Below are 14,388 nucleotides of genomic sequence, written 5' to 3' on the forward strand. Positions count from 1 at the left end.
CACACACACTCAGTGAGTCCATCCAGCCATCCGTTTTGGCTGCTCCCTTACTGCCCCCCGCTCTACGTCCTTCTTGCAGTGAATGGGCTTCCCTTCTGCTCCCCCCCACCCGCTCTCTACTTGCCCAGTAAAATACTTAAAGGCCAAAGTCAGATGGTCATTAACCGTGACGAACACAAGTCCCCCTCCCCTGTCTCTTTCTCCGGCTGAAGCGGCTCTGTGTGTGAGCAGATATCGAAGGCGCTGAAAAAAACCAATTCCCATGTCAGATTCTGGGATTTTGGGCCGTAGAAGTTATTATGGTAATAATAAAAAACACAAAGCAGAACCTATTCTTATTCTTAAATTGAGACCCATTCTACGGCTCCGAAGAAGAAAGGAGGAAAGTCCTACATTCAGATTAAGCAATTGAAAGGCAACACTTTACACGGCCATATTTGAATAAAACCTGTGAGGAACTGCAGCTTTCTGTACATTTTTTGGGGGGATTCGGGGGGACGTTTTTGGGACTGGTCTTACAATGAAGCATTCACAGTCTCTTCCTGAGTCCAATTTGCAGAGTTACTTAAAACCTCCCCCCCCCCCCCCCTCCCCCCGTGGGACAACTCAAGTGTTTTGAAAACCTTGATTGGGTACAGTGGTGCACGTCCATAAGACCACCTGTCAATCAGGCACGAGACTGCTCCCTTTTTTTTTGCAGGTGCAACAGCTCCAACCATGGAGCAAGCCTTCAGTTCATCACAAACTGGCATCCGGCTCTTAGACAATCAAGTGTACCTCCTGGGACAGCATAGTACTGTTTTTGTTACATCAATATTTTTGTTTGCCTGTTATATGTTGGTCATTTCATTGCGAAAAGGTTGAGGTGAATTATCACCGGGCTCTGGAGCAGCCGGCCTGCAGCCAAGAGCACCGCTACAGTGCAAATAATAGCAACAGGGCTGAGGAAGCTTAACCGGGAGGGTTATATATCAGTGGTTTTGCCAACCACTGATATGAATGCTAATGCTATTATTGTGTCTGCTTGCATTGTGTACACAGGCAGCCTTTTCACATTTCAGCCCTGATGAAGGATGCAATGCAACACCCCCGCTGAGAATGAATTAGAAAAGCACAGTGTTTACAACACGATCACATGTTTCATTAAGGCCGGAGTGAAGATCTCTGGGAGATATCTGTGGTCTGCAACACCCCGGCCATTAAAATTCACAGTGCGTTGTGGCCCTTGCTAATACATCTCTTATGAACATGCACCTGATCTACAGCTTAGGAGACAGAGAGTGTTCAATACCAATTAAATGACTTTCATATCCATCCAGTGGATCCATACAAGGTTTCTTTAGGGGACAAAGCCACTGGCCATTACACTGTACCTTAGCCAAGGATAAAAGCTCTATTATTCACCTTTTCATCCTTTCTCCCTTTTACACGCATTTATCTCTTTTTTTCCCTCTGTGCTTTTCTCCCACTAAGTTCATCCCGCCACTCGGCACATTTTCCTTCTATTTTTTTTTTTTTCAGTCCATTTCCCTGCAGCCGGTTTGTGTGTATGTGTAGGTGTGGGGGGGGGGGGAACGTTACACCCCTACCCATCAGATATTGACGCTTTCTTTTTTCAAGGAATTGCTCACCTGCCACTCCGCATTTCTTCATTTTCATTTAAAAGGCATTACTTTCGTACAAGTAGCTTCAAGGGAACGTCCATTTACAAGTTTCCTTCTTCTTTTTTCCCAGCCGTCTTTTCTTAAAAGGCAAATGTCACAGCGAGCATGAATACCGCACTTGTTGCGGGTAATTTAAAGACAGAGTGTTTCCTAAAATCAGTACGAAGCATGGCCTCCTTTATGACTCTTTATGAGTGTGGATACACCGTGCACATGAGAGCCCAATGAGCCATAAGTAAGGTGCTGATTTCCATGTCGCCCCGCCTCGATGAGAAGAGGTGAACCTGTCAACAACACGGACACGATGTCAACAAAGTAAACGAACAGCGGCCAACATGGCACTGAGACCGACGGCAGAGGTCAAAAACACACACCTTGGATGTAGGTTTTTGGTGGGATACGGGGGGGGGGGGGGGGGGGGGGGAGTGTGTGGACAATATGTCCATGACATACTGTTACGCACTTTGGTTCAGGGCTGTTACGCCTTATTGTGCCCCGTGTGTTGGTTGTGGCGGACGACTGACGACATTGTGCGTCCAGGCTGCAGACTCCCTCCTGAAAACGTCTCAATTTACTGCCTACTACTGTGGCAAAAATGACATCCAATATCTGGGATTTAATTTAATACTCAGAAGCCTGAAAACTCCAGTGGAGTCATGAAGAAATCACTAAAGTGCACTCTCCATACAGAGGGAGGGAAACAACAGGGAAGGGAGGGAGACGCAGCTGGTGGAAGCCAGAGAACCATCTGTTCTTCAGTCTATTAGTTCACACACACACACACACACACACTCTCTCTCTCAGCGTCACGCTTAATCTCAGATGTGCACACGCACACATGATGCACCTATAGCACGGCTCGGTCTCCTCTCTTTTACACTCTGTACCAGACATTCGAGCCCCCTCCCTCCAAAAAAAACAAATACCAAACATTTCATGGGGAACAGTTGAAGTGGCTGCTTTTTCCGTTTCATATCATTGAAATAGGATATTGTTGCGTTTATGTTGGCTTAAAGAAAAAAACTGCAGAGGTCATCTTGGCCTTGGCCGTTTCCCCAATACAAATGTTTCGCGGGCCTCTTTACTCACCATACATCTTCCCTTCATCTGACAGTATAATCTTCCTCCTTCCACAGGGCGGGTAAATGGCCAGAGCCTCCTGGAAGCTCTGCTCGATGTCGGGGCTCCAGACCCCCTCGGGGTCCCCGTCCATGGTCTTATCTCCGCCCGAGTCACTCAGTCTCTCCATGTCGTCCCCTGGACTCTCGCTGCCGCTCCAGCTCCCGCGATCCATGGTGGCAGCTACCGGTGCCCAATGCTAATGGCTGGACGCTGAGTAGGTGACGGGATTAAGAAACAATTACGACTGGCGTTAATGCTAATGGAAATAATTAACTTCGCCCAGGACGGCCAGCTGGGGAAAAACCAAATGCTAATGCGAGCTGCCGCTGCTTTTGCCAACGGTGATCCAAAATGCTGACTATCAAAAACAACTCAGCAAGATGCTTCAAAACCGGACACCAGACAGCAGGTAACCTAAAAGAGAAGAAATAAAACAGAAGGGAAAATCAGGATTAGTTGTTGATATTGCAAATTCCTTCTAACGTCCAACACTCCAGAAAGAGATAATAATGACACACTCGTATGAGTCGTCATAAACATGATGAACTGTGGATGGAGCTTATGTGGGGAGTTTGGTGCTCATGATTTGATGAGTCTGGTTGACACACGCAGCCCCAGTCCGCTTAGCTGCGCAATTTATTATTGAATAGATTTTGTTTTTTTGTTGCAAAGAATACAACTTTACTTTGGGACATTTCTTTTTAAAAAAATCAATGAAGAAGGCACTCTTAAATGTTTTGTTGATGCTCCAAAAAATGTTCCGTGGCTGAGCACCAATAGATAAAAGAAGTCTGAAGTATTTCTTTACTTATCTGAATCTTAACATCAAATAGGATGCACTGGGAGTGAATGCTTCAACGAGGCAAGTTACAAGTAGAGCACAGTGATACAGCCTTATGGATCCTACACAATAGCACAAGTCTATTGTTGACGTCCTTCAAGCAACAGAACTGATGCCGGTGAGTCCATCTTTCTCTGAGCTGTGTGCTGCTCCACTGCCGCACACAAATTCCAATATAACCCAGAATTTCACGGACCATTCTCCTCTCCCTATGGAGGCCACTCAGCGATTCACGCTGATACTAAGTTTATATTTTTTTTTACCAAGGATGTATTTATCCCGTGCAGCTTTAAGTCCTGATCAGCACATTGTAGGCCTGCATCCCAGCTGCTCGTTGGAAATTATTGCTTCTTTTCATGTCGGAAATTGCCTATTTTGTGGTAGCCCAACAGCGAATCCACATGCACATAAGTGGGGCGAGTGAATGAGGGACGGACAGACAGACACAGACCACTAGCACACTCATCTCTGAGCAGATTTGGAAAAAAAAATAAACTGAAGTAGCTTGCCAGCTGCTTACAATTCTTCTAAAATCCCCCACAGTAAACAGGGTTGGCTTAGTACACACCACACTTACGCACAGGCATATGCACACAAACACACACACAGACACGCACGGACATGCAATTGCAGTGCAAGCTCCTTGGGCAAACACATGTCATTTTGTCTGCTCTTCGGCTGTTCACACTTCCCATGAACTGTCCTTTGCCAGAGCCTGCTCAAGCCTGCAGTGTAAAGTGTATGTGTGTGTGTGTGTGGGGGGGGGGGTTGGCGGGGGGTGCTTTTAACACAATTACAATTGACGCACACACATGCAACTTCAGCCGGTAAAAGCAGCAGGCAACATTTTGGACCCATTTTAACCCTGTCCATTTCTTAAACACCTGCGGCAGGAAAAAACTTTTTAAAGAAAAAACAAATGTGAACAGATCAACCCTCCGCTGGCTCAGACTCCGAGCTGTGTGTAATGCGAAGTCTGCTGGGTATTTCACTGGAGTTTGTCCTCTAGCTTCATTCTATTCTCCCTCATTTCCGTTTCCTCTTCAACGTTTCCACCCTGGCTTTCCTCCCACTTCACCCCCTCCTTCCCACTTAGCACTTAGCCAGCCAAACAAGGATTCATTCATCCAGCGCGCCTCTGTGGTCGAGATTTGTTATCTCTCTAAGCTAAAACTCTGCACAAAATACAAAGTTGCTAAAAACTTTCCAACCACCCCTGCTACCTATTAGTATGCTCAGCCTCTTTGCAACGATCAACATGTCAGCCCAATGTGGCTAAATATACTACTTCCATTTAGCTCTAGTGGTTAAAGGGTGGAGGGGGGGGGGGAGACAGTCAGGCCGAACAAAAAAACATGAGATTGACCGTGCTGTTGTTTTGTCGGGACGAACCTAAACTACAAGAGCTGAGACGCAAACAGAAAAGATTTATAGCCGCTAAGCTAATTCATTCAGGAAGTGTTCTGTCCTAAGAGCTGATATGTGAAAACTTATTTTTGCCGATTAATTAACATATAATGCAATATAATTCGACATTTAAAAAAAAAATGGCACTTTAAAATAAAGAGTTCAGAACTATGACTGCCTGTATTATATAAAATAAAATAAAAACTGATGCAAACTACTGTATGTTTTAGGATTTTTTTATAGGGCTGCAACAAGGAATCAAACATTACACGGCGCGGAGGAAAGAGCAGCCAGCAGCACTGGCAGTTCTTGTGAGTCACATGACGCAGGCAAAGACGTCTGTTCGAATTAAGCCGTCCAAAGGTGTGGGAGCATTTCACATTGAATAAACTATAAAGCTGTTTTTGACCCCTATGTTCACTTCACTCCAAGTGAACATGGGGGTGTGTTTCAGAGTGTGTTTGAGTGTCAGCGTTTTAGTGTGTGCGTCTGTGAGTGTAGTGTAGAGAACAAGTTCTGACGTTAAAACAAATCCTGTTCAATTTTCTGATTTGTATTTTTCTTCTTAAAATTATTATTATGTTCAAGGACAACCTATACTTTCTGCTGTATTTTTGCAATGTGAATTTAGAGTTCTGTTTTAGAAAAAAGGGTAGGTAGGCTTTTAATGCTTTTTTTTATCCGATCCATCGATTAATTGGAAAAATAATGGACCGATTAATCGATTATCAAAATAATTGATAGTTAGCTCACTCCTTTATTAGTTCTAGATGATCTTGGATCCAGCCGCAGCAAGCAGCCATTGTCAGCATGAACGCTGTGAAAAACAGATAAACGTTAAACATAGTGGAGCACTTAGCAGAGCTATGGATTCCCCCCAGAAGAGGACAGAGAACAAAACGCAGCGACGAGGAGAACGTATTGGAGTAATGTCCGTCGGAGCGACAAGTGTGCGTCTCCAAGTCAGAGCTTGTGTTGCCATGTAACCCTAAAAAACGCCACAGAAACACGGACACCCAGAATCATCTTGCTGAGCAGCATTGGTGAGAACCACTGCACTGCCACATCATGCAAATGTGGGTATAAATCCCACTGTTGTGTTTGAGCACCACTCCTACATGTGTGGATGTTTGTAAATTCTCCACAAGGCAGCTGATCAACAAGGGTGCTGAGATCCTATTCAAATGAGCTGGAACCTGCTGCATCTACTGTAGTCGGTTCAAAAGTTCAAAACTTTTTCTGAATCCTATTTTCTGAATTGTCACTATATCCTGACAGCTGCACATGAGAAACACTACTTGTGAAGGGAAAAAAAATCAGGTTCCTTTTGTCTTCTTCTGATCAGTGGGATTGGCCAGATTCCACCACGCCCCAAAGAAACCAAGCAACCAAAGTAGACTTATCTCATTTAAGCAGCTTCGATCAAACGTTATTCTGCATAAGTTATTATTCACCCAAATGTAATCAAAAACAGTAAAGCTAAAACTAACAACCCCCCCCCCCCCCCAGCAACGAGGCAATATTTTCCTTTTATAGCGAAACATTACAGCTAAGTTCTAAAAGAGGCAATGCATATACACATATTCTTGATCAGACGACACTGTTTAAGTGACTGCTTGGCTCTATTTACCTTCGGGAGCAGTGGAATATTGCGGCTGCCACTCAGGGCACTAAACAAAAGCAGAGCAACGTGATGTCTTTCCCAGATTATCGTCTGTTAGTCTGTTAGTACCCAACTGTAAATGTGTTATTGTGTGTTGAGTCGCTCTGGTTTTGGTCTCCACCAACCTTCAGGAAAACACGTTCACTATGTTCACTAGCTAGTCTGGTGATGTGCAGGTAGGTTGCAGTAGGTTTTTAAGAGCTTTTTTTCATAAAATAACGAGCTTAAAAAAGCTTGTTTTCCTTTAACAAAACACTCTGTAGAGCTGAAGGGAACTGCTTATAAATGAACAATTAATAACTAAATAAATCAATAAATAAATGAGAATATTGTAAAACCACTATAATTTTAAAACTGTAATCAATAGAATGCAGAGCTATAGTTGTATTTAATACAACTCAATACTTGATAGAACCACAACGGATATTGACTGTTGACACGGTCGGAATTCGAGTTACAATGAACTCACCAGGAGACCACTCCCAGGGGCGTGTACACTAGCTTTTACACCTTTATTGATCTGAATAAATACCTGCAGGCTCGGAGCTCTAGGAGTTTGTTGGCAGAAGCAAAAGACGGGCACCATGGGAGAGTCAATGGGCTCCCTGTTGGTTGCAGAGACCAGTGGCTCCTGAGCTGAGATGTTCTTTTTAGCACCTTTTCTTTTATTAAATATCTTTTGATTTTAACTTTTCCATCCAAGATGTCGTCTGTCCGTCCGGAGTTTCTTTATTTTTAGAACCTAACAGACGGTATGGCTTTTGCAAGTAAACACATGAATTGACCCTGAAAAGGACTGCTGGCTATTCCAACAATAGAGTCGCGCTGCTGCCACTGTTGTGTTTTTGTTACATTCGAATATTAATTTTCACATTCGATTCTTTTTTTCAACAACTATTCAAATACATATTTGAATATAGAATATTCGTTTACAGCCCTATACTGCAGCTTTAGGTTTTTTCAAATCACCGCCCGCTAGCTGCTACTCAGGAAGGATGTCACACACAAACCCTGCAACGGCCTAATGAATCCTGATGATTCATTTGACGGAAATGTCAGTGCCGCGGATGCACCTTCGGGACTGGGGTGACTTTCAGCTGCTCATTGTGGTGAAAACCAGGAGAGCAAACCAGCGGAAAGGTCTTCACGGTCACCGGAAGGATCCCAACCGAGGCGCTGGAGACGCGAGAGCGAAGGGTCCCCGGGCAGCAGATGGACGCTGGAGAGAGACATTAGTCACAGAACAATCCACTCTGACTGGGCGACTCGTCTGCGCCCCGGGTTCCCCCACCTCTCTGTCACCAGGCAGGCCTGGGCCTACTTCAGCCAGGGAGAGCAGGCTTCATGGTGTCAGTGCCAGCCCTCAGAGGAAAACACACACACACACACACACTTGGGGGCACACAGCCACAGCCCTGCAGCTGCCTTGGACTCTCGCGCTCCTCCTTCTGTGTCCCCCTTTCTTCCTCCTTCACTCGTGTCTCAGAGCACTCGCCAGGCTTCCCCCATGTGCCAAGTACACATATGTGCTTGTAGGCACGGCCCCTCAGCCGCCATATTCTCGAAAGCCAGGCCAGTGAGGTTGTAATGGACTGTAATGCGACTGATGTGCGGGTGCCTGCATCACCAGAGGGTGTGCGTGTGTGTGTGTCAGCAGGGGGTCCTGTTGGTAGACAAGTTGAATGTGTTATCACAAGCTAGTCAGCTCCTTTCACTAACTCCTCTGCTGGACCTCTCAACGGCATCTGTTTCAACTGCTTCCAATACACACACGCACGCACACACACACACACACACGCACACACACACACACACACACACACACGCACGCACACACACACACACACGCACACACACACGCACACATGCACACGCACACACAGGTTTGATAAAAGGAGGATTTTCTCATAATCCTCAAAGCAAACCTGGTTTCACATCACACTGTTTTGCCATGTTTTAATGTTCCCTTAGTAATATTCAGTATTTTTTGTTTTTCCATCAAGGACCTTCATTTTTATTTTTTTTCTACCTGTGCAAATGTGACCCAGTGTTAGATTGCTCAACAGATTCAGGGCTTCATTTATCTTGCCGTCCCTAGCAGTTTCATTGCACCCCGTGTTATTCTAACACACACAATGCATTTAGGAGTATGATTTTGTGTTGTCTGTGCCTTTCTTTTACTACACTAATGTGTGCAGTATCATGATGAATGCCATTCCTTTTTCATGAGAATTACTTTCTTGCATGTTTTCGATTTTATGCAAAGCTCTTCCATTTGGAGGTTTTCATTCTGCTTGGTCTGGTTCCAAAAAAAAAAGGATCCGGGCCGCGTTCAAAGTACTACTGCAGTGATTGATTGGATTAATCGCACAGTAAGCGAGGTCCAATGCAGACGCAGCGTTTGAACAATTTTCACCACAAATATGAGCTGGTTGACCTGTTGCTGTCATCTCACATCCAAATAACGATATACATGTATATAACCAATAATTGGTTCTGGTTCTGATGGTCACGATTAATCCATTACTGATGTATTCATTCAAGTCTGGAGATGTTTTAGTGCTGACCCGGGTTCCATTGGACTGGCCCGAATGGGGGAGCAGCATATCTCCCTCACTTCTCTCTACGAGCTAATGCACGTCGGACAGGACGGACGGGAGAAAGTGAGGGAGGGAGGCCGCAGCGGCTCGCGGGCCTCATTTTGTCCATCTCCTCTTGCGGGGACATTTATGCGCGGTAATTGCCCGCTGATTCAGTGGTGAGCTTATTTCCTCCTGGAGACGTGTGACGGTAAAAGGCTTAGCTTTAGCGGCTTCCCTCTCTCCGTTACTCTCCCACTCTTCCATCAGGTTGGTTTTTAGCTGAGTCACACCGGGCCATTGTGTGGCCTCTTCCTGGTGCGAGGATGAGAAGGGAGGAGGGGGGATGAGGGGGGGGGGGGGGGGGGGTTGGCGTCACACGTAGACCGTCTCAATATCCTCCACCGGTGCACAGAGAGTCCGGGGGGAGGTTTGCAGCAATACCAACACCATTTAATAAGTGTGAACTCGGGCACCAGGAACCAAATGCGTGTTTGTGTGTGCGTTATTATCTCAGACTCATCCCACACCCGTAGGAGGAGCATTGTGTGTTTCCATGAATGTGAAGAGAGGGTACGGCTAACTCCCTCCACCCGCAACAATTAAAGCTAATCTACGGCTAACGTTTGCTCTGCTCTCAATCTCAAAAAACACAAACACACACGCAAAGTGAATTAGGCCCTGAAAATTTCCATCTGTGGTCCATTAAGATGTGGGTATTGCTTTATTTAGACCGATGCAGGTTGAGAGGGAGAGAGTGCAAACATACCATGCTGGTGTGCACTGGGTTCTTTGAGGTTATAACTCAGCTTTGAAAGAGTTCCTCATTTTGGTAGTTACTGAGAGGAAAATATTTCAAAGGCAAAAGGTAGCTAGTTGGGAACATTGGCTGTCAGAAGTGTAAACATAAACCAAACTGATGCCATGTTCATTTTTATAATAATATTTAATTGTATACAATAGGCCAACCTTCTTAAGCAGTCAGAGTTAAATACTGCAAATGAGCAAGCAATGTAAATAATTCTGAAATATGAACTTTTAATATTCCCGTCATTTTGCAACTCTAATCAGGATGCACACAGAGTGGAAAGAGATTATCACACAGCTACAGAACAAATGAAAGCCCCTATCACCATCGGGACCAAAAAAGGGCATGAGCGCAACAGCAGGGAAAAAGAGCAGTGAGATGTTGTCCTGTGTTTATCGTTCATCAACCGGGAAAAGGAAGCAGAGGTAGTGGAAATCTAGACTTCCAGTTCGCTTCCTGCCGAGGACAGGAAACGCAACATTCATTCAGAATGTCCACACTGTCTACCCTGTCTCCTACAAAAGTGTGTTCCCATACAATTAAACTGCATTCTTATTTTATTTTGAGGGATTTCAGTCGCAGTTTAAAATGTGGTTAACGTTGTGAATTTGAACAAAACCAAAAGCTAAAAAATGACTTGGTTCAATGTTGGCAAGAAAACTTCTTTGTTAGGTTGGTGTAGGAGTTTGGCCTTACATAAGTAGGTTTGCAACATTATTTAAGTGACAGGTTTAACAAGAAGCAACATTAACTTGTTGTTTTACATGGGGAACTAACAATATAGGCCTCTTGTGGGCAAGTCCTGCGTCCCAGGATCCCGGGCTGGTGTCCGTTGATTTAACGGCCAATTAAAACATGGTCTGAAAACCGTCATCATCCCCATCATCGCCAAAAGAAAAAGGCCCACTTCTATGAAAACATGATCCCCAACAATATTGCTATGGTAAAAGATGTCATCGGACCTTTTTTTTATTTTTCCTTATCCGCCCTAAAAAATCTGCCACACACTCCCTGACGCCTTGGCTGGTCAGGACGATGCGTAAGGAGGGACTTTGTTCGGTAGGGTGAGAATGGCTGGCAGAGGATGGCGGGTCATGAATGCAATGGTTGGAATGTTGCTCGCTTGGAATGTCTTGCTGTAGTGATTCATGCATGAAAATTAGCCATGTGCTTGTATTTGTCGCTGGGGTTGTTGCAGGGTTTGGTAGGTACGGACCAATGGGGCCTCAAAACGTTTTGAGGGTGTTGGGTTGTTGGACCAGCTTTCAGTCCAAAGGGCTGTTTGAGGACTTATAGACTACAAAAAAAAAAGCATGGGAATCTGGCTTCACCTATGCAGTAGATGGTGGTGTGCAATGGCATGGTATAGTTTAGTTTAAACAAAATGGCTAAAGCTGTATTTCCTCTTTCATTTGCTATTTCTTCCCATATTTCTCTTTCATCTTACTTTAACCTGCATAAGAAGACGAAGACAGTGACAGTCTTCAGTGTCTTTATGCAACGTGAAACTACAGCTTTGGGCGTGCAGGCATTTAAAAGTAGTGTAAAAAACTGTTTAAAAACAAGTGTATTTACATTAATTAAATATATATAGATACATATTCGAGTAGTTTACTAAATGTCTACTAAACCGACCATTGAAATATGTACCTTTTAATATAAAGTCTGTGTTTCTTTCTCCTACAAATGTTTTGTCCAAGCTGTATTTGAGCATAAAGTGTTTATCATTGGAGGGGTGAATAAGTGCTGCCTGGTATGTGTGTGTGTGAGAGACTCAGCACTTGGGTACAAATATCTGTACAATGCAGAGAATGACAGTGACCTGTTAGTATGGATTGGATTTTTTGAACAGATACATTTGTAGTTCTATTTTTCTGAGAGGAAGTGGGGGGTCAGACGGAGTGACGGGGGGGACAGAGACGAGGAGACGGGCGAGCCAGCACAGGCTCCCCTCTGCCCCCCCCCCCCCCCAGGAGGGCGCCTATTGTTTACCCCCAACCCCTAAACAAAGCCTGCCCCCCCCCCCCCCCCTCAACCACACCCCTAAAACCTAACCCTCCCTTTCTCCACTTCCCACCCAATGCCCCCTGCAACCCCCCCCCCCCCCCCCCCCATCCTCACATTGCATTGTTGCTCTAATAAACCCGGCTCTGCTCCCTACATTTCATTACATACAAGCTCCGGCTTTCCCTTCTCCCCCTTTTAATCTTTTGAGTTTTGATCTGCTTTTGAAAAAAAAATACGCTGAAACAAAGATTAGGGCTATGTTTGCAAAAGAAAAAGGCAGGAATTCCACACTGTACTGCCGGGGATCATTTGCAATTGAGAGCTCGATAACTCGACAACAACCCTCTGCCGTGTGATCTCTTCAGTGAATCACCTGTTGATCCGACCCAGCAGCGCGCTGGAAAGAAGAGAGCAGAGTGCGACTACATCTGGACGTCGCAAGACCTTGCTTCGTGCCCCCTTGAGGGATTACGCCTCCTAATCCCCAACTCCATAGAAATGTCTTTACTGGATCCCTCCACCCTGGCCCCAACCCCCCCCCCCCCCCCCCCCATCCAATGAGACAACGAATGAAACGGAACGAGGAGGAGGAGGAGGAGCCGCCGCTCGGCCACACTGTAGCAGCATTGGCAGAGTACGTGAACACACAAACACACTTACACAGCAGTTGTGTATCCAAAGCACACAGTGGCCATATGGTGCGTCCTCATCCGCCGACGCCTGTTGCTGCCTCAACAATAGACCTGGCTGGCCTCGACAGCAAGAGGCAAACACACACACGCACACACACACACACAGACAGAATGGTCATTAGGCAGCCAGGCTGCGTTGCTTAGGCCCTGAACAAACTCCTGGATTTGCATTCTGCTCCTCCCTTCCTCCTTCTCCTCCCCCCTTTCTCTCTCTCCCTCTCTCTCTCTCACACAGACACACACACACTTCCCTGGTCTCTACAGGTGCACGGAGCACTCAAAACAGATGTCAACGGACTGGAGAGGGAAGGGAGGGGGAGGGGGGAGGATGAGAGGCTGTTTGTGACTGACAAAGGTTTGTACACTTGCGGGCCGAGAAGCTGCGAAGACAATGACACACACACACACACACCTCCTTCCTGCTACACCCCCAGCACGGCCTGATTGACACCTTAAAAAAGGACCGCGGTTTTAGTAGGAGTGACATCGTAGTGGTTCTCGCAGGTGGATTTCCATTTAACTCATATTTCACACAGTTCTAAAGTTTGCAACCCCTCTCCAATAATTACAGCTCGCTTTCGGCCTGGATCTAAAGAACTCCCCTCTTTAAAAAGGAGACAAGCGCAGTCTTTAGAATAGATCAGATATTTAAACAGGAAGTAAACAACACAACTATTAGGGGGATATTATAGGCTATTTATTACTGGGGGGTAAAGAAAGCTGTTGCACATCATCCAAATACCGAAAACCTTGACCACCTCTTGATCTGCTGTGCTGGTCAGAAACCACTCAAATAGAAACGTTACAGTGAAAGAGGAGCTCATTAAAAACCTAATATGAGCATGTATTTCTTTAAGGGGCAGGAGGAGCGTTGTGTTCCGTGCTCTGAGTGCACGTTATCACGCGCCGGGCTGTTCCCAGTCACTGGGGCCTGTGTGTGCGCGTGTGGTAAGAAGAATATGAAGAAGAAGAAAAAAGCCCAACCGGTGCAACAAGTCTCCCCATTCACTGCCAGCTTTATGGAACACTCTCCTCGGCCGCGCGGCGGCGGTCACGCGTGCCCGCGCTCGCATCTCTGTTGTTCCCGGGTCGGTCAGCCGGTCCCTGAACGCAACCCTGATGGAGAACTACTCGACCGCGCGGGTTCGGTCCGCGAGAGGAAGACGGCGTCAATGTGTTTCGTGCTGAGGAAGAGGGGGTAGGTGAATGAAGAAGAGGAAGAGGAGGATGAGGAGGAGAGGGGGCGGGGGTAAACTGTAGTGAAAGCGACATCCACCTCGCTCTGGGGGTCGCGCGCCGGAGCATTAATGAGCTTGTAAGACTTGTTCAACATTTAGAAGTGCGCGTCGTTGTTAAAAAAAACAACAACAACAACAACGTCAGCTCCGCAGATTTCTGCGGTTTTAGCAACAAGCGAAACGTCCGACGGCTGAGTAGGGCGAAGCGAGGGGGGTGAAGGGGGGGGGGGGTCCTCTTTGGGAACTTACCTCGATTCATATGGCCCTTTATGGATTAATTCCCACACTTTTCCACGGATCCGAGTCGCTACGGCATTCGTTGAAAGCACTTCACGCCAACTCCAGGGTCTCCCCTCGCTGCTTCGGG

General features: G+C 46.0%; 1 protein-coding gene across 1 annotated transcript in view; it reads right to left on the reverse strand.

The window, feature by feature from the left end:
- The window catches only part of tead1a (TEA domain family member 1a), a 30,048-nt gene extending 15,660 nt beyond the window's left edge, over positions 1 to 14,388 (reverse strand). The window contains exons 1-2 of the mRNA XM_037452149.2: positions 14,271 to 14,388; positions 2,754 to 3,200 (exon numbers count right to left, since the gene is read on the reverse strand). Coding sequence (XP_037308046.1) covers positions 2,754 to 2,958 — 205 coding nt within the window. The 5' untranslated portion in view covers positions 2,959 to 3,200; positions 14,271 to 14,388. The remainder of the gene's footprint in view (positions 1 to 2,753; positions 3,201 to 14,270) is intronic.

Source organism: Pungitius pungitius, chromosome 6, assembly GCF_949316345.1.
Source record: "Pungitius pungitius chromosome 6, fPunPun2.1, whole genome shotgun sequence".
NCBI lineage: Eukaryota > Metazoa > Chordata > Actinopteri > Perciformes > Gasterosteidae > Pungitius > Pungitius pungitius.